Source organism: Xenopus laevis, chromosome 9_10L (assembly GCF_017654675.1).
Source record: "Xenopus laevis strain J_2021 chromosome 9_10L, Xenopus_laevis_v10.1, whole genome shotgun sequence".
In the NCBI taxonomy this organism is placed as follows: Eukaryota; Metazoa; Chordata; class Amphibia; order Anura; family Pipidae; genus Xenopus; species Xenopus laevis.
The window spans coordinates 122,667,363-122,691,720 of NC_054387.1; the positions used below are offsets into that span (position 1 = coordinate 122,667,363).

Consider the following 24,358-nt stretch of genomic DNA (forward strand, 5'->3'; position numbering starts at 1 on the left):
CTGGCTTTGCTGTCAATAAGGATTAATTATATCTTAGTTGGGATCAAGTACAAGCTACTGTTTTATTATTACAGAGAAAAGGAAAATAATTTTTTTTAAAAATATAGATTGGAATAAAATGGAGTCTCTGGAAGATGGTTTTTCCCATAATTCGGAGCTTTCTGGTTTCGGGTTTCGGGATAACAAACCTATACCTGTATAGCACGATGCAGATACAATCATCAGCAACCAATGTCAGCTGATCGCTGTAGATAAGCCACAACAAAGGAGATGCAGGTTGGACCTCCCAGAAATACTGGTTACATCCACAGCCAACATGTGATTCTTGTCCAGACAAGAGATCTGGTCCTACAACAGATGGAAGGATTCAGCTGGTGATTCCTGGTTTAAATAAGCCCCAGACTTTATTAATCATAATGATTTAGGCAGCACTTATAGTCTGTCACATATATTTGCAGTTAAAGGAGAAGAAAAGGTTAAAACTAAGTAAGCTTTATCAGAAAGGTCTATATAAATACACCAGTAATCCCTCAAAGTAATGCTGCTCTGAGTCCTGTCAATAGAAACACAGCATTTCTTTCCTTCTATTGTATACTCATGGGCTTCTGTATCAGACTTCCTGTTTTCATCTTAAACCTCCAGGGCTTGGGCTTGAGCATGCTCAGTTTGTTCCTCTCCCTCCTCCCTGCTGTAATCTGAGCCCAGAGCTATGAGTTTCAGGAAGAGATTCAGGCAGGAAGTGATGTCACACCATGGGAATGTGGCAGTTGCTATCCTAAACAAATAGAGCTTCTAGAATTTTTTACTCAGATATGGTAAAACATTCTACAGAATAAATATAGTGTTCTAGCTTGCACTATTATGGCTAATCTATTGGCAATAAACTGCTTCGGTAGCTTTCCTTCTCCTTTAAGAGTTCAGATGTGCCTCTTGCTCTAACCATAGAGATGCCGTGTCCTCACTCACATGTCAGCAGGCGTTTTGTTTTCACCTTTCACCAGTACAGACATTTCAGGTAGGGATGGGAAGGTCTCCCAGAAACAGTCAGCAAGTTAGAAATGCTTCCCGTACCATTCAGTCTTGCAACAGCTTGTGTTTTTTGGTAGAGCTCTCAGAGCAAAGATGCACAAAGAGGGTGCCGGCGGCTGTGCGGGAACTCAAATCCTGCAGGTCAAAATCATGCGCCCATTCCACGTTTCCCCACTGCTGGATCTGAATCGAATAAAAAGAATATGATTGGAGAAGGAACTGTAGGTGTCTATGCAGAGCAGGGAGTCCAAATCTCTGAATGTTTGGCTCATACCTGGGCACAGCCCGTGATCATTACATGCGGGTATATTGCACCGAATATCTGTGAGGTCATTACTAGAGAGGGGACTGATCTGCTCTACATGATTATACAGAAAGTAACACCTTCAAGCATTGAGCTAAATGCACCCACAAAAGGTTATGCGATTCAGTGGATCAGATTTCAAACACAAGCTTTATTTATTTGTGTCACATCAATTATTATTAAGAATAAGAAGCTCTGAGATCCTGCTGTATTAGGGTAAGGTCACACGGGCAGATTCGGGGAGATTAGTCACCCCGGCGACAAATGTCCTCTTCTTCTGGGCGACAATCTCCCTGAACTGCCATCCCCCTACCTTCCCGCCAGCTAGAATGAAAAATCGCCAGCGGGATGGCACTCACTGCACTTCTTTTTTCGAAGTCGCCCGAAGTTTCCTCGGCGATTCGTTTTCCGAAGTCGCCCGAAGTTGCCTCACGAGGAAACTTCGGACGACTTCGGAAAACGAATCACCGCGTGTGATTAGCGCAGGCGATTTTTCATTTTAGCCAGGCGCAGAGCGAGGGGAGGCATTCGGGGAAGATTGGTCGTGGAAAGTCGCGGCGATTAGTCGCCAGGCGACTAAATCTCCCCAAATCGCCCAGTGTGTCCCAGCCCTTAAATGAAGCTGACATAGAGCTATAATTAGCTGTTAAAGGGATCCTGTCATCGGAAAACTTGTTTTTTTCAAAATCAGTTAATAGTGCTACTCCAGCAGAATTCTGCACTGAAATCCATTTCTCAAAAGAGCAAACAGACTTTTTTTATATTCAATTTTGAAATCTGACATGGGGCTAGACATTTTGTCAATTTCCCAGCTGCCCCCAGTCATGTGACTTTAGGAGAGAAATGCTTTCTGGCAGGCTGCTGTTTTTCCTTCTCAATGTAACTGAATGTGTCTCAGTGGGACATGGGTTTTTACTATTGAGTGTTGTTCTTAGATCTACCAGGCAGCTGTTATCTTGTGTTAGGGAGCTGCTATCTGGTTACCTTCCCATTGTTCTTTTGTTTGGCTGCTGGGGGGGGGAAGGGAGGGGGTGATATCACTTCAACTTGCAGTACAGCAGTAAAGAGTGATTGAAGTTTATCAGAGCACAAGTCACATGACTGGGGGCAGCTGGGAAATTGACAATATGTCTAGCCCCATGTCAGATTTCAAAATTGAATATAAAAAAATCTGTTTGCTCTTTTGAGAAATGGATTTCAGTGCAGAATTCTGCTGGAGCAGCACTATTAACTGATTCATTTTGAAAATGTTTTTTTCCCATGACAGTATCCCTTTAAATACAATCCAAAATTAACTAAAAGTATTATTCTTAGAAACACAATGGGGTATATTTATCAAAGAGTGAAGTTAGAGATCTCCACAGTCCGCTAGAGTGAAATTCCGTCACTCTCCATTTCTATGGGATTTTGAAAGGCAGATTTATTAAGGATGAATTTTCACCCATTGATAAATACTCTTTTAAAAATCCCATAGAAATGACTGGAGAGTGACGGAATTTCACTCTAGAGGACTGTGGCGATCTCTAACTTCACTCTTTGATAAATACACCCCAATGGCTTCTGCTATATCCTCCTTCATAGAAGCTATTCGTTAATTCATTATTTTCAGTGTTTGTATTTAGTTATTAGGAGTCGGAATATTTTTGGCGACTCCACAAAATTACTTCGGACTGATTCCACAGCTCCGCTACTCCCTCCCCTTATATCACTTTAAAATCACCCAGAATAAGAAGCTGTGATTGATCCTGCTGTATTAGAGTGCAAGCAGTTGGTTACCTGATACTCCTCTTCTAAACGTGACAGCAGAACCGCTCTCTCCACTGGCAGATGTCGCTCGATGAGTCCCATGGTCAGGATGAGAGACTTGAGCTGAGAAATGATAAACTCGATACCTGTATTGGGGGGGGAAGCGGGGTGTTAAAGGGGTGGTTCACCTTTAAGTTACCTTTTAGTAAGTTATAGAATGGCTAATTCTGAGTAACTTTTCAATTGGTCTTCATAATTTATTTTTTTATAGTTTTTGAATGATTTGCATTCTCCTGACTCTTTCCAGCTTTCAAATGGGGGTCACTGACCCCATCTTAAAACCAATGCTCTGTAAGGCTACCGATTTATTATTATTGTTACTTTTTATTACTCCTCTTTCTATTCAGGCCTCTCCTATTCATATTCCAGTCTCTTATTCATATCAATGCACGGTTGCTAGGGTAATTTGGATCCTAGCAACTAGATAAAAACGAGATAAAAAATGAAAACCAATTACAAATGGTCTCGCATTATTACTCTCTAGATCATATTAAAAGTTAATTTAAAGGTGAACAACCCCCCTTTGTGCAACCCAGGGATGCATGCTAGTGGTATAGTTTATTATACTATTACCTAATAATGCCCAGGAATTGTAGGATGCCAGATGACTGCTAAAAACATCTTTGGTCTCCGTTGGTATGATGGGCCCTTCGATGCTTGTGGAGGATCCAATCACAACGTTGTATCTAATGACAAAAAAGAGAGAATAAAGAAGAAGAATATACAATATCTAGTAAATACAAGTGGCCTAAATTGCGCTACTCGTACACGCCAGTGATAAATAGCATTGTTCTGCCCCAGTCTGTTTCTCAGCTCACCTCTTTTCTGCCCATTCAATCGCAGGATCCCACTCATTCTTCTGCAGCTCCACTAGCCCTGGGGGCTCTTCTACTCTGTAACTGCAATATAAAAGCAAATATCTGATTACCTATTCTGCATGAAACTATACAGTCGGTTGAAGGGAGAGCCAGCGACTCCATCATCACAGAATATTTTCACTTGCAGCTCCCTCTGGTTCCATGGCTACGCTCCTTCCGTTCAAAGGACGAACATGAAAAATGAGAATATTGTGCTGGCTCCTTGTAAGACACTATAGGAGGGCTAAGGGAGGTACACGAATGGGGCTTACTTGCCAAAAGTAACAAGCTATAGGTCACTTACCAGACTGTGTCGGTCTCCAAGAATTTCAAAGCGGCTTTAATAAGTTGTTCCTTGTTTCTTAGCGTGGGGTTATCCAAGGCTGTGTTGCACAGTGTGGTCTATAGAGTAGGAGGCAATACACAATTAGGGAATGATTACAGGATTCTGGTGGTGGTAGTGATGGGGGTGTAGGAGAATCCTTACCAGGTGCATGGTGTAGAACTTGATCACATCTCTCTGGCAGTCCCATTCTGTGGCCACAGCTACAGCCAAAGCCTCACTGGGAACTGTAAATACTTTCCCATGTGGAGTCTTAAGCTTCTTTCTGTCCAGGTTAATTTCAAACCCTCCTGGAGGGAAGAGACAGTGACTTAAGTACCGGCTGCTTTTATATGCTGGAAGTTATAGATTTCACCATATAAAAAGAAAGGGGTCTGAATAAGGACCTGATCTACACCCCTGGATCAGCACAATCAAAAACAAAGAGGAACATTTATTTGTTGTTACACAACATGTTTCAGGTCAATACACACTTGATGTCATGTGACCACAACCTGGAATAAATGTTTTGCAGTTATTGTGCCGGAACCTGGAATAAATGTTTTGCAGTTATTGTGCCGGAACCTGGAATAAATGTTTTGCAGTTATTGTGCCGGAACCTGGAATAAATGTTTTGCAGTTATTGTGCCGGAACCTGGAATAAATGTTTTGCAGTTATTGTGCCGGAACCTGGAATAAATGTTTTGCAGTTATTGTGCCGGAACCTGGAATAAATGTTTTGCAGTTATCCTGCCGGAACCTGGAATAAATGTTTTGCAGTTATTGTGCCGGAACCTGGAATAAATTCGTTATTGTGCCGGAACCTGGAATAAATGTTTTGCAGTTATTGTGCCGGAACCTGGAATAAATGTTTTGCAGTTATTGTGCCGGAACCTGGAATAAATGTTTTGCAGTTATTGTGCCTGAACCTGGAATAAATGTTTTGCAGTTATTGTGCCGGAACCTGGAATAAATGTTTTGCAGTTATTGTGCAGGAACCTGGAATAAATGTTTTGCAGTTATTGTGCCGGAACCTGGAATAAATGTTTTGCAGTTATTGTGCAGGAACCTGGAATAAATGTTTTGCAGTTATTGTGCCGGACCCTGGAATAAATGTTTTGCAGTTATTGTGCCGGAACCTGGAATAAATGTTTTGCAGTTATTGTGCCGGAACCTGGAATAAATGTTTTGCAGTTATTGTGCCGGAACCTGGAGTAAATGTTTTGCAGTTATTCTGCTGGCGTTCCTCTTCCTTTTTGATTTTGTGGATATAGCAGAGTTAAAAGTACAGAGCAACTATATGAAAGTTAAACACACAGCTTTGTTCAACATATTATACATCGCCAGACACAGCTGCACAATTTGACATATATTGAAACACGCGGGTGGCCAAAGTGCACTTATCTGTTTGGTTGCCCCATTGGCTAGCTGCATGGGATGTAGACAACTTACCACTTGGGCTGAATACAGACACCCCTGGAGTATTTCCAAGCTAAAGTAAGTAGGCTCAAAATGCAGGGCAAAAAACAACCCCATTGACTTACAGTGAAACCTCAATTTTACAGTTAAAATTGATTTTAAGTTTTCCCTCATTTTACATTGTTGTTTTGAGGTCCCACCTATATATTATGCATAATACATTAATACATTTCCCTCATTTTACATTTTCCTGTATTTTACCCCCTGGTCCCCTGAAAAAAGTAATATAGGGGTTCTACTGTATATCAATGTTGGTGTATGGGGGGTGCTTCAGATGCTAGTGCTGTGTTTATGAGTTTCTTAGATCCAGCTTGATATTGCCCTTCATGGTGCACTGCAGATGCCCAATAGACATTGGAAGAATCTTATGTTCCTGACCCCTCAGGGCTGCGGAGTCGGTACATAAATCCTTCGACTCCAACTCCTTATTTTATGGTACCTCCAGTAGCACCAAAACTGAAAGTGTCTCAAAATAATTAAAATATTGTGCAGTGTTGCTCTGCACTGGTAAAATTGCTGTGTTTGCTTCAGAAACACTACTATAGTTTATATAAACAAGCTGCTGCGTAACCATGGGGGGCAGCCATTCAAGCACAGGATACACAGTAGATAACAGATAAGTACTACTATAGTTTATATAAACAATCTGCTGTGTAGCCATGGGGGCAGCCATTCAAGCACAGGATACACAGTAGATAACAGATAAGTACTACTATAGTTTATATAAACAAGCTGCTGTGTAGCCATGGGGGGCAGCCATTCAAGCACAGGATACACAGTAGGTAACAGATAAGTACTACTATAGTTTATATAAACAAGCTGCTGTGTAGCCATGGGGGCAGCCATTCAAGCACAGGATACACAGTAGATAACAGATAAGTACTACTATAGTTTATATAAACAAGATGCTGTGTAGCCATGGGGGCAGCCATTCAAGCACAGGATACACAGTAGATAACAGATAAGTACTACTATAGTTTATATAAACAAGATGCTGTGTAGCCATGGGGGCAGCCATTCAAGCACAGGATACACAGCAGATAACAGATAAGTACTACTATAGTTTATATAAACAAGCTGCTGTGTAGCCATGGGGGGCAGCCATTCAAGCACAGGATACACAGTAGATAACAGATAAGTACTACTATAGTTTATATAAACAGGCTGCTGTGTAGCCATGGGGGCAGCCATTCAAGCACAGGATACACAGTAGATAACAGATAAGTACTACTTTAGTTTATATAAACAAGATGCTGTGTAGCCATGGGGGCAGCCATTCAAGCACAGGATACACAGTAGATAACAGATAAGTACTACTATAGTTTAGATAAACAAGCTGCTGTGTAGCCATGGGGGCAGCCATTCAAGCACAGGATACACAGTAGATAACAGATAAGTACTACTATAGTTTACATAAACAAGCTGCTGTGTAGCCATGGGGGCAGCCATTCAAGCACAGGATACACAGTAGATAACAGATAAGTACTACTATACTTTATATAAACAAGCTGCTGTGTAGCCATGGGGCAGCCATTCAAGCACAGGATACACAGTAGATAACAGATAAGTACTACTATAGTTTATATAAACAAGCTGCTGTGTAGCCAGGGGGCAGCCATTCAAGCACAGGATACACAGTAGATAACAGATTAAGTACTACTATAGTTTATATAAACAAGCTGCTGTGTAGCCATGGGGGCAGCCATTCAAGCACAGGATACACAGTAGATAACAGATAAGTACTACTATAGTTTATATAAACAAGCTGCTGTGTAGCCATGGGGGGCAGCCATTCAAGCACAGGATACACAGTAGGTAACAGATAAGTACTACTATAGTTTATATAAACAAGCTGCTGTGTAGCCATGGGGGCAGCCATTCAAGCACAGGATACACAGTAGATAACAGATAAGTACTACTATAGTTTATATAAACAAGATGCTGTGTAGCCATGGGGGCAGCCATTCAAGCACAGGATACACAGTAGATAACAGATAAGTACTACTATAGTTTATATAAACAAGATGCTGTGTAGCCATGGGGGCAGCCATTCAAGCACAGGATACACAGCAGATAACAGATAAGTACTACTATAGTTTATATAAACAAGCTGCTGTGTAGCCATGGGGGGCAGCCATTCAAGCACAGGATACACAGTAGATAACAGATAAGTACTACTATAGTTTATATAAACAGGCTGCTGTGTAGCCATGGGGGCAGCCATTCAAGCACAGGATACACAGTAGATAACAGATAAGTACTACTTTAGTTTATATAAACAAGATGCTGTGTAGCCATGGGGGCAGCCATTCAAGCACAGGATACACAGTAGATAACAGATAAGTACTACTATAGTTTAGATAAACAAGCTGCTGTGTAGCCATGGGGGCAGCCATTCAAGCACAGGATACACAGTAGATAACAGATAAGTACTACTTTAGTTTATATAAACAAGATGCTGTGTAGCCATGGGGGCAGCCATTCAAGCACAGGATACACAGTAGATAACAGATAAGTACTACTATAGTTTAGATAAACAAGCTGATGTGTAGCCATGGGGGCAGCCATTCAAGCACAGGATACACAGTAGATAACAGATAAGTACTACTATAGTTTACATAAACAAGCTGCTGTGTAGCCATGGGGGCAGCCATTCAAGCACAGGATACACAGTAGATAACAGATAAGTACTACTATACTTTATATAAACAAGCTGCTGTGTAGCCATGGGGCAGCCATTCAAGCACAGGATACACAGTAGATAACAGATAAGTACTACTATAGTTTATATAAACAAGCTGCTGTGTAGCCAGGGGGCAGCCATTCAAGCACAGGATACACAGTAGATAACAGATTAAGTACTACTATAGTTTATATAAACAAGCTGCTGTGTAGCCATGGGGGCAGCCATTCAAGCACAGGATACACAGTAGATAACAAATAAGTACTACTATAGTTTATATAAACAAGCTGCTGTGTAGCCATGGGGGCAGCCATTGCACTTGCCCAGGCCAGATAGAGAATGGCTGGAGACAGGAAGAAGATGGCAGAGTGGCACTCAGCAAACTGTACCCAGGCCGGTGCTTTTTGAACCCAACATCTTGGAAACCCCTCCCCCAGTTATTTTAAATTTCCTTCTCCTTTAAAGATTATGACACATGCACAAGTTCTGAAAATGACTATTAAAAACCTACCTTCTCCATGGGAAATGCTGACATTTTCATAGAACTTTTTTCTTTCTGCAACATAAAAATACAAGACTCGAATCAATAGATAAAAGAGCAAGTAATCGGACTCATGCCTTAGTAGCAACTGCAGAATTATTATTTGAATGAGAGACTGGAATATATTTAGATGGGGTCAGTGACCCCCATTTCAAAGCTGGAAAGAGTCATAAGAAAAAGGCAAATCATTTAAAGGGATACTGTCATGGGAAAACATGTTTTTTCAGATAATTGTGCTCTCCAGTAGACGTCTGCACTGAAATCCATTTTTCAAAAGAGGAAACCGATTTTTTTTCTTAATTTAATTTTGAAATGTGGCATAGGGCAAGACATATTGTCAGTTTCCCAGGTGTCCCCAGTCATGTGACTTGTGCTCTGATAAACTTCAGTCACTCTTTACTGCAAGTTCGAGCGATATCACCCCCTCCCTCTTACCCCCCCATCAGCTGAACAAAGAGAAGGTAACCAGATAACAGCTGCCTGTTAGATATAAGAACAGCACTCAATAGTAAAATCCATGTCCCACTGCGACTCCTTCCGTTATAGTGAGTATGAGAAACAATAGCCTGCCCATGATTTTAACTTTTAAAAAAGTGGTGTAACTAGAGCTGCTGCCCCACGCTCCGGACTTTACTATTCCATCCTCACGTCGCCTTATCCCTGATGGACCCATGAATGGGTGGGCCCATGTGGGTGGGCCCAGGTGCACCCCTAGTTGTTATGCTACTGCCTTTCTTGGAGCTTTGTTCCCTGTCTGTAGTTTCCATGAGTGATGGGTGTGTCCTCATTGTCCGGATGGGCAGCCAATCACAGGTCTGTATTCCAACAGGATAGACTGCAGTACCCAGTCAGGACATCTACTTGCTGATTGGCTCCTAAGAAGTGAACAGATGGGCGGGACGAGTAGATGGGCTCTAAATGCAACATTTCACAGCACATTTCATAATTAGGGAAGTAAAAATACACTGGCACCTTCTAGTTTTCTTCCTGTTCATAAGTCAGTAATAGTTCTATAAATGGTAAAAGAAACATCACCAGTGATACTTACCTGCAGCACCTGCATAGAAACGCTTGTGCGTATGAGGAGCCGCCTGAACCGCCCGAATGAGAGGAGCCGATGATGCAAAAATCCCCCGGGCAGCGATCGCTCGAAGACTGGGCAACATGGTCTAGTAATGAGGGTCACTTATGGGCACGGAAAGGCTAAAGCTCAGCACACTGTCCCATCAACACTGAGTCAACCTGCTGGGTGGAGACAAATTATCATTATATGATACACAACAAGAGCCATGAATATCCTGTGAATTATATCCTTATAAATGGCTCTTAGTGACGTCATCAGGTATAATCTGTCTTTAGAGATGTCATCAATTATAATCTGTCCTTAGTGATGTCATCAGTTATAATCTGTCCTTAGTGATGTCATCAATTATAATCTGTCCTTAGTGATGTCATCAATTATAATCTGTTTTAGTGATGTCATCAGGTATAATTGTCCAAAATGATGTCATCAGTTATAATCTGTCTTTAGTGATGTCATCAGTTATAATCTGTCCTTAGTGATGTCATCAGTTATAATCTGTCCTTAGTGATGTCATCAGATATAATCTGTCCTTAGTGATGTCATCAATTATAATCTGTCCTTAGTGATGTCATCAGATATAATCTGTCCTTAGTGATGTCATCAATTATAATCTGCCCTTAGTGATGTCATCAGGTATAATTGTCCAAAATGATGTCATCAGTTATAATCTGTCCTTAGTGATGTCATCAGATAAAATCTGTCCTTAGTGATGTCATCAATTATAATCTGCCCTTAGTGATGTCATCAGGTATAATTGTCCAAAATGATGTCCTCAGTTATAATCTGTCCTTAGTGATGTCATCAGTTATAATCTGTCCTTAGTGATGTCATCAGATATAATCTGTCCTTAGTGATGTCATCAATTATAATCTGCCCTTAGTGATGTCATCAGGTATAATTGTCCAAAATGATGTCCTCAGTTATAATCTGTCCTTAGTGATGTCATCAGTTATAATCTGTCCTTAGTGATGTCATCAGATATAATCTGTCCTTAGTGATGTCATCAATTATAATCTGTCCTTAGTGATGTCATCAGATATAATCTGTCCTTAGTGATGTCATCAATTATAATCTGTCCTTAGTGATGTCATCAGATATAATCTGTCCTTAGTGATGTCATCAATTATAATCTGTCCTTAGTGATGTCATCAGATATAATCTGTCCTTAGTGATGTCATCAATTATAATCTGTCCTTAGTGATGTCATCAGATATAATCTGTCCTTAGTGATGTCCTTTCTGTCGTGTATCAATGAAATAAATAAATAATAATACAACAGGAAGTACATGATAAAGTATATAATTAGTAGCCACGTGACAATGTGCAGAATAGTAAGAGCAGGTGTCACAGGAGAAACACTAAAGACTGAGGAGCTACAGGTTTTACATCCAGGAAGCAAATCCTAATGTCTCACAATGGAAATATCACTAAAGCAGCAGCAACAACACGTCCCTGTGGTCTCCCTCCCGCGCAACAATCTCCGGCTTCCCACAGGGCTGATTCCTCTTTATACCCGAGAAACCCGAATGTTCTGCCAGAGAGAATGCGCCGCACAGACCCCAGTACAGATAGAAGCACCTGCTCACCTGGGCGCTGCCATCTTGTTGACCCTGATCTGTTCTTTGACGTCACGTCCGGCAAGCGGCCAGTCCGAACGTTCCTTTGTCTTCATTGGTCGGTTTCACATAGACTACATTTCCCGGCGGCGCCGAGTCACCACTTAAGCCAATTAAGGGGCGGTGCTGCGCGGTGGGCGGTCTTTCGTTCAGCCAATCGGAGCGCAGGGTGCTGGAGAGGCCCAGGTGCTCGGGGCCGGGAGTGAAGAAGTGGCCGAGCCCTAGTTTGGAGCCACCTTAGCGGGATAGGGGCTCGGCCCTGGACATGCCTGTTCGTACCAAGTCCAACAGCGTGGCTTCCGGATACTCATCCCTTATCCCTCCGCCTCCCATCAACACCCAGCAGCCCGGGGTCGCCACCACCCTCCTGTACAGCGGCTCCAAGTTCCGGGGCCACCAGAAGAGCAAAGGCAACTCGTACGATGTGGAAGTGGTTCTGCAGGTGAGGCCCAGTCCGGACGGGAAACAGTGTTGCCTGGAGAATGGAAACCAGTCTCTGAGTGGGGCCCTGGTATAGAGCATCTTGGGGCCCCCTGGAGCCCTATTTAGTCCTTCTGCTGCCGCCGGCTGTTCCCATTAGTAATTAGTCCTTCTGCCGCCGGCTGTTCCCTGTAGTCCTGCTGGGGCCCCGGGAGCAGCCGGTAGGGTGTGTGCAGCTTAGTGAGGGCAGGTCCAGGCTGGGGGCTTAGTGGCTCTAATGGGGGGGGGGCAGGGAATCTTGTATGGGGGGGGGGGGCTCTGACTCACATGGGCTGTATGAACAAGAGCACTTTATTGGGGGGAGAGTAGTGGCACCCTGACTGGGGGGAGGTGGGAGTAAGGGTAAGGCCACACGGGGGGATTCGGGGAGATTTTGTCGCCTGGCGACTAATCGCCTCGTCTTTTGCGTGACTATCTCCCTGAACCGCCTCAGCATTTTTCCCCATAGGCTAGAATGAAAAGTCACCTGCGCTAATGCACACGCGGAGATGGGATAGAAAACGCATCGCCGCGTGTGCATTAGCGCAGGCGACTTTTCATTCTAGCCTATGGGGAAAAATGCTGAGGCGGTTCAGGGAGATAGTCGCGCAAAACACGAGGCGATTAAGTCGCCAGGCGACAAAATCTCCCCGAATCTCCTCGTGTGGCCTTACCCTAAAGTTGAGGGGCACAAGTTGTGGTACAGGGGGAGGTTGGGGGCATAGAGTGGAAAGTGAGGCTCGAGAGAGAGAGAATGTGATTTGTCGATGGATCTGATGTGGGAGGAAATGGTTGTGGTTTGTCCCATGGGTCAGACTGTAAGATGTTGGGCTAAGACTTGATTATATCAGTGATACAGACAGATACAGATATAACATTGGTGCAGGGGCCCCAGCTTTGCTTTATAGGGGGCGGGGGTAGATGGGAGGTGGTTATACCCATAGACTAATACTTATAGACCAGTGATCCCCCAACCAGTGGCTCGTGAGTAACATGTTGCTCCCCAACCTCTTGGCTGTTGCTCCCAGTGGCCTCAAAGCAGGTGATTATTTTTTAATTCCAGACTTGGAGGCAAGTTTTGCAAGGTTGTATAAAACAGAACCTCCTGCAGGCTGCCAGTCCACATAGGGGCTACCAATAGCCAATCACAGCGCTTATTTGTCACCCAGGGACTTTATTCATGCTTGTGTTGCTCCCCAACTCTCTTTATATTTGAATGTTGCTCATGAGTAAAAAATGTTAGGAGCCCCTGCTCTAGGCAAACTAGTAGATGGCATTTAGGGCAATTTCTGGGCAGCCCATATTTCCAAGTGACTTGCAAAAGCCCTTTCATAGCAGGTACATTGGCTAATAAACCACAACCTGTTCCATTGCCTTTAAGGTCTGAATCGGACCCCGGGTGTCTGTGCAGGAGAGACCAGGACTCTGTTCATAGACAGGCTGCGGCCCAGGCACTCAGGTTTTTTTATTTTATAAAGGATATATAAAACAATTGCTCTTCTGAACACTCTGCAATTTCCATCAGTTCTAGTTTTCAAGATTTTAGCAGTTCTTACACTACAGATAAAATGAATGTCAACCAACAGCACCACCTTCTGAAATTTGGACACAGACGCTAGAAAACAAAGTATTAACACAAGTCAGGTGATGTTTCTCAGAGAATGAGGTAGATGGGCAGGTAAGTCATGTGACGTTTCCCTGGTCTGTTCTGAGCAGAGCAACATCACAAGCCTTTCCTCTTCTCGCTAACTTTATCTTCAGAATGTAACAGAAGGGGTCGCCGTTTCAAATCCATTATATTACAGAGGCTTGAAACTGCTAATATCATGAAAAGTAGACAAAGAAATGTGAATAGCAAACGTGCTCAGTTTTTAACATTTTAACATTCATTTGTTGCGGGTTTGCTTTGCCTTTAATGTATGTGTATGCCTTTATTTAAGACAGACAAGAAATAGTCTTTACTTAATAGGGGTGGTTCACCTTTAAAGGAGGAGGAAAGCTACGGAGGCATTTTATTGCCAATAGATTAGTCACAATAGTGCAAGCTACAACGCTATATTTATTCTGCAGAATGCTTTACCATACATGAGTAAAAAGCTCTAGACACTGTCTCTGTTTGTTTAGGATAGCAGCTGCCATATTAGCTTGGTGTGACATCACTTCCTGCCTGAGTCTCTCCCTGCTCACTCATAGCTCTGGGCTCAGATTACAGCAGGGAGAGCGAGAGAGGAACAAACTGAGCATGCTCAAGCCCTATCCCTGGAGGTTTAAGCTGAAATCAGGAAGTCTGATACAGAAGCCCATGAGTACACAATAGAAGGAAAGAAATGCTGTGTTTCTATTGACAGAAGACTCAGAGCAGCATTACTTTGAGGGTTTACTGGTATATTTATATAGACCTTTCTGATAAAGCTTACTTAGTTTTAACCTTTCTTTCTCCTTTAAGCTAATTTTTAGTACCGTATATACTCGTGTATAAGCCGACCCGTGTATAAGCCGAGGTACCTAATTTACCTAAGAAAACTGGAAAAATGTATTGACTCGTGTATAAGCCTAGGGGCCCCATGTCAGATTTCAAAATGTGAATGTTGGTGCTTTAGAATGTACGGACAATACATAATCAGGTCTTCAAAATAAACATTTTTGGCTCCATCTAGTCAGTTGCAATGGAGTGCCTTTCCCTAGGTATTCATGTGAACTTGTAGTCAGACCATTGTTAGGCAAGGCTAAAACTGCGGTCTCAATATATAATAATTGAAAGAAATATTTGGACAAAAAAATAATAAAGCTATACTTACCCTTAACAACATTAGTGGAAGAGCTAAAACAGCTTAGTGCTGTTTGACTGGGGTTGAATAAACCAAAGCATTCTGAATCACTAAGGTCGCCGATCGCCGCCCGGAGCAGGTCCAGGAGCTCCGGGCGGCGCGTCCTTCCCTGCCGGCGTTCGCTCCCAAAATGGCGGCGCCCATGGCCGCCACGTGGGTAGCGGCCGGCGCCGCTACCCACGTGGCGGCCATGGGCGCCGCCATTTTGGGAGCGAACGCCGGCAGGGAAGGACGCGCCGCCCGGAGCTCCTGGACCTGCTCCGGGCGGCCGCGGAAGGAGCGTATCTGCGGCTGGTGAGGGATTTACGGTATGACCCGCGTATAAGCCGAGGTCGAGTTTTTCAGCACATTTTGGGTGCTGAAAAACTCGGCTTATACGCGAGTATATACGGTATGTTGTTGAATGGGCAGGTCTAATCAGTTGGTGTTCATTATTTTTTTTTTTTTTTATAGTTTTTGAAATATTTGCCTTCTTCTTTGGACTCTTTCCAGCTTTCAAATGGGGGTCACTGACACCATCTAAAAAAAACAAACGCTCTGTAAGGCTACACATTTATTGTTATTGCTGCTTTTATTAGTCCTATTTCTATTCAGGTCTCTCCTATTCATATTCCAGTCTCTTATTCAAATCAATGCATGGTTGCTAGGGTAATTTGGATCCTAGCAACCATATTGCTGAAATGGCAAACAGGAGAGCTGCTGAATAAAAAGCTAAATAACTCAAAAACCACAAATAATAAAAGATGAAAACCAAATTATTATATAGTGAATAAAGTACCCCCTCTTGTAAAATATAAGGATATTATAAGTTACCGAGGAGTTTCATGACCATATAAAAACACGAGGCCGAAGGCCGAGTGTTTTTATACAGGTCATGGAACTCCGAGGTAACTTCTAATATCCTCATATTTTACAACTGGGGGTACTTTATTTATTATAATACACAAATTTCAATGAGTCATGTGACAGAAATGACATCAGAACTCACCGTTTATAACTGATGACATCAGAACTCACCGTTTATAAGGATATAATTTACAAGATATTCATGGCTTTTGTGTATTATATGCAAACTATGTCCAAATAGAACTCTCTACTTCATACTAAAAGTTATTTCAAAAGTGATCCAACTCTAAAGAAATAAATTGTTAGTGTTCCTTTAAGCAATGCCTGACAGCCTCTCATACTGTGTGTAAGTTACAGGGGAACTGATATCCCGAGCTACATGTATCTCTGTGGCTGATGCAATGTATTAGCAGCTCTACTCTGTGTTGGAACTGCAACTCCCAACTCCCATCACCAGATTGCCACCCCCCTTACTTTGGGGTGTCTGTTGTCACTATGTGCAGATACATGGCATATTCTCTATATCACTGCTATCCAACTTATTACATATAGTGGGCCAATTGTATGTCAGACAACATGTTGGAGGGTGGGAATCAATTAAAATGATGTCATACGGTGAAGTCTATGGGGCCTCTGAGAAGACTGGGCACCATAAAAATCCTTTGTAGGGCCACATCCTGCCCATTGGCCTCCAGTGGCCCCGAGTCTACCTAAATCCTGTATTCCTGAATCCTGGTGTTGTCTTTGTGTTCCTGAATCCTGGTGTTGTCTTTGTGTTCCTGAATCCTAGTGTTGCTTTTATGTGTTCCTGAATCCTGGTGTTGTCTTTGTGTTCCTGAATCCTAGTGTTGCTTTTATGTGTTCCTGAATCCTAGTGTTGCCTTTATGTGTTCCTGAATCCTAGTGTTGCCTTTATGTGTTCCTGAATCCTAGTGTTGCCTTTATGTGTTCCTGAATCCTGGTGTTGTCTTTGTGTTCCTGAATCCTAGTGTTGCCTTTATGTGTTCCTGAATCCTGGTGTTGCCTTTATGTGTTCCTGAATCCTAGCGTTGCCTTTATGTGTTCCTGAATCCTGGTGTTGTCTTTGTGTTCCTGAATCCTGGTGTTGCCTTTATGTGTTCCTGAATCCTGGTGTTGTCTTTGTGTTCCTGAATCCTAGTGTTGCCTTTATGTGTTCCTGAATCCTGGTGTTGTCTTTGTGTTCCTGAATCCTGGTGTTGCCTTTATGTGTTCCTGAATCCTAGTGTTGCCTTTATGTGTTCCTGAATCCTAGTGTTGCCTTTATGTGTCCCTGAATCCCCTCCTCTGATTTAGCAATGGGAGCCTCCAGCCATAAATAGACATATAGAGTGAGGTGCACCCTGGGAAATCTTGCTTCTCTCATCTGGATCTCTGCCCTTAGCTCAGCACAGAAACTCCATAAACAAGACCATTGGCACAGGGGAGAGAATGTCAGTGCCAGGCTAATATCTCCTTTATCTCTGTCTCTGGGTCATATTTGTGTAACACATTTATTTCCCCATATATTCGCCTTCTGCTTCTTACTATTTCCAGCTTTCAAAAGGGGGTCGCTGACCCCATGTTAAATCAAATGCTCTGTAAGGCTACAAATGTATTGTTATTGCTGCTTGTTATTACTGATCCTTCTATTCAGACCCTCCCCTGTTTATAATTCTCTCTTATTTAAATGCATGGTTGCTAGGGTAATTTGTACCATAGCAATCAGATGTCTGAAATTGCCGGAGAGCTCCAAAAAAAAAAAACAAAAACCCAAAACCCACATATAATAAATAATGAAAACTAATAGCAAATTGTCTCAGAATATCACTACATCATACTAAAAGTTAATTTAAAGTTAAATAACCCCTTTAAAGGGATTCTTCACCTTCCAAACACTTTTCAGTTCAATTGTTCCCAATAAATAGACTTTTTTCAATTACTTTCCATTATTTATTTTTTTCCATTTTCCCAAAATCTAAGTTTAATGTCTCTGGTGTTTGAGTCTGGCGGCTCAGTAATTCAGGTGCAAAATTCGATTTACTCATCAATATTAGAAAATAGAAAGAAATTGGAAAACGTCTATTTCTGGAGAACTATCTGAAACCAATTGAACTGAAAAAAGTGTTGGAAGGTGAACAACACCTTTTAAAGGGGAACTCAACGCAAAAACTTTTTGGCAAGTGAAAGAAAATGTAATTCTAAGCAGCTTTCCAGTATACACTGCTTGCAAATAAACAATGTTTGGGCGTTGGTCCCCTTTAGAAGGGTATTTGGGATAGTGGAGGCTGATTAAATCCAGTGACACTGCTGTTTTTCTGTCCGTTTGCCAGAGGAGCTGTTGATGTGTTTGTTCTTGCAGAAAGTGCAGCGTCAACCCCATGGAGGGGGGCCCCTGTCAGTACAGTGACACATTGGTTTCTGCCAACTGACTGCTGTGACTCACTAGTGACCCCCTGTGGCTCCTCATTCCCTGTAGCTGCACTCCCGACTCATGTGTCGCCCAACTGGCCCACCAGCTAACTCTCTGTGCCAGTCACCCATTGCTTAGATTTTAATTCCTGCACTTTTCTGGGGGGAGGGGGTGATCAAAACAATCCTCTGTACAGACTATGAGTAAATTTAGGGGGCTGTTCCTGCAGAATTGTGCTTAGTACAGGGGAATACCTATGCTGCCATAGTTTATGGGATCTCTCTGTACAGACTATGAGCAAACTTAGGGGCTGTTCCTGCAGAATTGTGCTAAGTACAGGAGAATACCTATGCTGCCATAGTTTTATGGTATCTCTGTACAGACTATGAGCAAACTTAGGGGCTGTTCCTGCAGAATTGTGCTTAGCACAAGGGAATACCTATGCTGCCATAGTTGTATGGTATCTCTCTGTACAGACTATGAGCAAACTTAGGGGCTGTTCCTGCAGAATTGTGCTTAGTACAGAGGAATACCTATGCTGCCATAGTTTTATGGGATCTCTCTGTACAGGCTATGAGCAAACTTAGGGGTCTGTTCCTGCAGAATTGTGCTTAGTACAGGGGAATACCTATGCTGCCATAGTTTTATGGGATCTCTCTGTACAGACTATGAGCAAACTTAGGGGCTGTTCCTGCTGAATTGTGCTTAGTACAGGGGAATACCTATGCTGCCATAGTTTTATGGGATCTCTCTGTACAGACTATGAACAAACTTGGGGGATTGTTCCTGCAGAATTGTGCTTAGTACAGGGGAATACCTATGCTGCCATAGTTTCTATAGTATCTCTCGTCTATGGGAAACCACATGAGACCATATGTGTTTATCTGACCACTCCCCAAATTATATCCATCAAACATGTTGCTAGCTCCTCTTAATGGCATTATAACATAATAGGAGAGCTGTGGGAGTTTGTAAGGGAAGCCAGTTAGGGACAGTCGAAACAAAATCAAGTTGAATCAATAATGGCTGTTCTACCTTAACATAAAGTTGTCTGTCTCTCCGTAGCATGTGGATATGGAGAACGCTTATCTGTGTGGTTACTTGAAGATAAAAGGCCTTACAGAGGTGAGAACTTATTTATAAATACAAGATCTTACACCATTGCTTGGCTGAGGATGTTGGGAGTTTATCCTTTAGGATCTGCAAACAAAAGCATGTTGTAGAACTATAAGTCCGACTAAAGGCGAGTGCGTGGCCTTCGTTTATGGAGACTGGTTATTAATGATGCCTCCTTTTGCTTCCAGGAGTACCCAACCCTCACCACCTTCTTTGAAGGAGAAATCATTAGTAAAAAACACCCGTTCCTGACCAGAAAGTGGGATGCGGATGAAGATGTGGATCGGAAACACTGGGTGAGCCAGCGGGTATTCTGCTTATTTATTCTTTATTTTGGCAAGGGTTCTAGATATATAGATAGATATATACTCCCAAAAGGCATAAGGTAGGATTACTTTCCCTTTAACTGAAAGGCTTATATCAGAGACTTCTGGTTCCTAATGTAAATCCTGTCCCAAGAACCTTCTATCCGTGGGCACCCACAGGTTTCACCCTTAAGGTGACATGTCTTTCCCTTGTCTTTCCTCAGGGGAAGTTTCAGGCCTTCTATCAGTATGCAAAATCCTTCAACTCCGACGACTTCGACTACAACGAGCTGAAGGTCGGCGATTACGTCTTCATGAGGTGGAAGGTAAACATGCAGCAACCGTGGCTTTAATGTGGCTACTGTTTAACCCAAACTGGCCCTGCGCCTCTGTGCCAGTGGCATGGGATAAACCATGTGAGGCAGAGGGTGGGGACAGTCTCCATGGGGAAGACACGTTCATAATTGTATAACGAGGAAACAAAGTGCAAAGCCTTTAATTGCAATTGGCAGAATTTCACTTGCTTCACCTACTTAACTTTTAACCCAGAATGTGCGGCACGCCTCCCTGGTATCATTATTGGCTCTCATATCAAGATTTACTTAAAGGGGATGTAAAGACAAAAAAAATAAAATCCCATTTTTACTTTCTTTAATGAAAAAGAAACCTATCTCCAATATACTTTAATTAAAAAAATGTCTACCGTTTTTATAAGAAACCTGACTGTATGCAGTGAAATTCTCCCTTCATTTACTTGCTCTGACTGCTGTGGATAGGAAACTTCAGACGGTCCCTAACTGCTCTGCAGGGAAACAATCACACTTTCAAACTGCACCCACCTTACTTCCCAGAACTCAAACAGCTTTGTTTGTTTCCCTGTAGAGCAGCTGGGGAGCATGTTGAGATTTGTATCTGCAGCAGTCAGAGCAATTAAATGAAGGGGGAATCTCACTACAGTCAGGTATATTATAAAAACAGATTTTTTAATTGACGTATATTGGGGATAGGTTTATTTTTCAGTTAATAAAGTAAAAATGGGATTTTATTTTTGCCTTTACATCTTCTGTTTAATGTTTCCAACTCCAGCTGCAGCTGCAGGGACAAAGATCATGGAGCCAGATTTAAACAGATAAACTGGGATTCTATTTGGAGGATTATTTTGCTGCAGCCACTGGTTCTGCAGAGTTAGAGGAAGTTTGTATTAAACAATACAAAAACTATAAAATCCACATTAGATCACATGATAACACAGGACCCAGTGCAGTCTGTATATTCTGATTATTATCAGTCTTGCTGTATCGGATTCTGGCAGATATTATTTGACTTGTGATTTATGATAATTTATGACGATCCATAGCATTATTCTATTTTAGACTTTAGTTTCCCTTTAAAGGAGTGCCAAGTTGGGGCACCATGCCCAGGATTCTAGTTGCTCACCTCATACCAGAAGTAAACACGTCTCTTCTTAAAAAACAAAATGACAGCAGCCTTTAGTGTGGATACCAGGACTCCATCTTTTTCCAACCTCCCAGGTATCTCCTGTGCCTGTTCTAGAAGGGTGCATGTACCATCCAGACATAGAAGTGCTCTGTACCATGCCCAGAGCATACCAGTGAGACAGGAAAAATATGGAGGCAGAATGTAATGAAAGGAAGCATGTTAAGAAGTGGAACACTGGTCTGGGGTAGGAGGGGAGCGATTAGAATCCTGGTGCCTAATAACTTATAGGTGTGTCTTCAACCTGGGGCTTAGCCTTAAGGTGGCCATAGACACAAACATCCGCTCGTTTGGCGACAACGCCAAACGAGCGGATCTTTCCCCGAAATGCCATTAACAAGCATGGCTATATCGGGGGTAATCTGATTGTTTGGCCGAACGATCCGATTATGATGGGCAATGAGCTCCGGCGGGATCAGTCGGCTCAAAATCAATCCTGACCGATCGACCAAATGACCGATCTCCGCCGGACGAAAGCTGTCGGCACTCCCCACACACGATCCAAAAATCGTACGAATCCTCGTTTCATACGATAGAATCTGTGTGTCTGTGGCCACCTTTAGTCATGTCATCTGCTTCCTTTATTTAAAGGAAAAGTTAAAACTAAGCAAGCCTTATCAGAAAGGTCTATATAAATACACCAGTAACCCCTCAAAGTAATGCTGCTCTGAGTCCTCTGTCAAAAGAAACACAGCATTTCTTTCCTTCTATTGTGTACTCATGGGCTTCTGTATCAGACTTCCTGTTTTCAGCTTAAACCTCCAGGGCTAGGGCTTGAGCATGCTCAGTTTGCTCCTCTCCCCCTCCCTCCTCCCCTCCCTGTTGTAATCTGCGCCCAGAGCTATGAGCTATCTTTTAGTATGATGTCGAGAGGGATAGTCTGAGATAATTTGCAATTGGTTTTGAGTTATTTCACTTTTTATTCAGCAGCTCTCCAGTTTGCAATTTCAGCAATCTGGTTACTAGGGTCCAAATCCCCCTAGCAACCATGCATTAATCTGAATAAGAGACTGGAATATGAATAGGAGAGACCTGAATAGAAAGATGAGTAATAAAAAGTAACAATAACAATACATTTGTAGCCTTACAGAGCATTTGTTTTTAGGTACGGTCAGTGAAAGCTGCAAAAAGTCAAAAGAAGGCAAATTGAAAAATGATATATAAAAAAAAACCAAAACATGAAAGCCAATTGAAAAGTTGCTTAGAATTCTATAACATACTAAAGTTAATGGTTTATGACCAGTGGAATCCACTAATTCTAATTTTCTTTTGTTCCCACCCCCTCCCACAGGAGCAGTTCTTGGTCCCAGATCACACCATTAAAGATATCAGCGGAGCTTCCTTTGCTGGTTTCTATTACATCTGCTTCCAAAAATCTGCATCATCCATAGAGGGCTACTACTACCATCGCAGCTCCGAGTGGTGAGTGACCGAGGCAATGATTTACCCCCACTGTGATATATAATAATCTTCCTTTGATACAGTAAGGGGGAGGGGGTATATTTTAGTTTAGTGTCCAGTGAGTCTTGTGACATCACATTAGTATGATGTCATAGCACCAGTTATAGGCATATATTCTATATTACCTGGTCACATGCACCCATTTGCTATTGTCATTGAGCAAATACAATGAGACAAAACAAGATGCAGAATTCCTGGTCTATGAAAAGGCGCATGTGTCTCAGACTTTGATTCTGATTGGTTGCTGTGGGTTATTGTTGGCGCACTTGCAGAATCCGTGTAATAGTTACATTTTTGGTGGGGCATAGGTTAAAATAGACCTGTCATCCAGACACAAAGCTGTATAATAAAAGTCCTTTTCAAATTAAACATGAAATCTAATTTCTATTTTTTAATAAAGCATGCATAGCATTTAAAAATCTCGGCTGTCAATCAAATATTGCCTGCCCCTCCTCTATGCCTTAGGCAATTACTTTCACTTTCCATTCAGCACTTCCTAGATGTCACTGCTCTCCCTACATTCCCCCAGGACATGGGGATGGACATCAGGTCCCCCATTCTGGTGCACAAACAAGATTCTGAGATGACACAAGACTTGTCTTAATAACAGTGTCCACAAAATGGCTCCTGCCTGCTTGTTATAATTATGAATTCCCAGACTGACGGAAACAAGATTCCAATCATTTATACAGTGTAATTAAAGTTCACTTTGCTTGACTAATGTGATAAAATAGGATTTTGAATATTTTTTTTGGGTGATGGGTCCCCTTTAACATTTCATGGCTTTACTGGTAAGAGAAGAGGTTCAAGCGCCCCTAGGAGGAGTCCAGTATTTGCTCATAGACTCTTTTTTTAGGTTCATCATTAGTGTGTCAGTCACTCAGTCATGGTCCCATGAGCAACATCTATGTTCACCCCAAATCTCGCCCGGCTGCCCTTTCAGGTGTATCAAGGAGAGCAAATAGTTACCCCCACTTGTCACCCTCGTTTTCCTTCAAGCTGAGCCCCCGTCACTGCTTCAGATGGGTCGTCCTACACATTGGGAACCTCTGGTCTAGAGGAAGGTGCTCACACGTGGGGTGATGGGAATTGGGGGTCACGGGGCAAGGCTGGTGCATGAGTAGCTTTGTTCATCCCTTTCCCTCTCCCACAGGTATCAGTCCTTGAACCTGACCCACGTCCCTGAACACAGCGCCCCCATCTATGAATTCCGGTGACACAGGTGATTTCACAAGGAGGCAGAATCGGAGTAGAATGGAGGGGTCGGAGCCAAAGACCTGCTGCTGCTTCTTTCCTCTTCTGCCCCTCCGACTCCGAGGCAAATGTACGAGAGATTAAGGATCGACCCGTGAGCCACCAGCAACCTCGCTCCAGACTCACCACCGTTTTTATTTGATATTTTCCTTTTTTTAAGTAAAAACTACACGCTCTGCTTTTTTTTTTTTTTTTTTCTTCTTCTTCTCTCCCGCTTTTTATTCTATGTTGGTGTATTATTTAGTCTAACTACCCATAAACCCCCAATGCCTGGGCCACTGCGAGCTTGGGATGAGAAAGGCTGATCTGATTGGTTGGCCTACGCTGGCTGGACTTTGTGGACGTGCAGTTCTCTCTACCTGGTGAGCTCCTATTGGTGCAGATACCGTAACCCTTGTCTGCCTGGACCCTTCCTCTGGCCAATAGATGTGCGTCATCGTACAAGCGCTTGTGCACAGGTA

The 24,358-nt window shown here is 42.6% G+C and overlaps 2 protein-coding genes and 1 long non-coding RNA gene across 9 annotated transcripts; 1 reads left to right on the forward strand and 2 right to left on the reverse strand.

Annotated features, from left to right (window-relative positions):
- Window positions 1–124: 124 nt before the first annotated feature.
- Window positions 125–11,831, reverse strand: atpaf2.L (ATP synthase mitochondrial F1 complex assembly factor 2 L homeolog). 6 transcript variants are annotated; one of them, XM_018236642.2, is made up of 10 exons: window positions 11,692–11,831; window positions 10,070–10,266; window positions 8,992–9,036; window positions 4,484–4,629; window positions 4,301–4,398; window positions 3,958–4,038; window positions 3,713–3,825; window positions 3,110–3,225; window positions 1,072–1,212; window positions 125–348 (listed from the first exon to the last, which is right to left on the reverse strand). In XM_018236642.2, exons 2-9 carry the CDS (start codon window positions 10,185–10,187, stop codon window positions 1,075–1,077), a joined length of 855 nt encoding a protein of 284 aa, XP_018092131.1. In that variant the 5' UTR covers window positions 10,188–10,266; window positions 11,692–11,831; the 3' UTR covers window positions 125–348; window positions 1,072–1,074. The 6 variants fall into 6 exon arrangements, with proteins under 6 accessions (XP_018092131.1, XP_018092126.1, XP_018092127.1 ...); XM_018236637.2 differs by lacking the exon at window positions 125–348 and having other exon boundaries at window positions 379–1,212; XM_018236638.2 differs by lacking the exon at window positions 125–348 and having other exon boundaries at window positions 379–1,212; window positions 10,070–10,263; window positions 11,692–11,827.
- On the reverse strand, window positions 5,038–6,368 carry LOC121398329. The gene is made up of 2 exons (XR_005964261.1): window positions 5,493–6,368; window positions 5,038–5,113 (listed from the first exon to the last, which is right to left on the reverse strand). It is a non-coding gene; the product is annotated as an uncharacterized LOC121398329 (long non-coding RNA).
- Window positions 11,832–11,986: 155 nt separating the features above from the next.
- gid4.L (GID complex subunit 4 homolog L homeolog) lies at window positions 11,987–24,076 on the forward strand. Of its 2 annotated transcripts, none has more exons than XM_018236643.2 (6): window positions 11,987–12,163; window positions 19,330–19,389; window positions 19,569–19,688; window positions 19,910–20,011; window positions 22,474–22,604; window positions 23,797–24,076. In XM_018236643.2, exons 1-6 carry the CDS (start codon window positions 11,987–11,989, stop codon window positions 23,858–23,860), a joined length of 654 nt encoding a protein of 217 aa, XP_018092132.1. In that variant the 3' UTR covers window positions 23,861–24,076. The 2 variants fall into 2 exon arrangements, with proteins under 2 accessions (XP_018092132.1, XP_018092133.1); XM_018236644.2 differs by having other exon boundaries at window positions 19,569–19,676.
- Window positions 24,077–24,358: the final 282 nt, after the last annotated feature.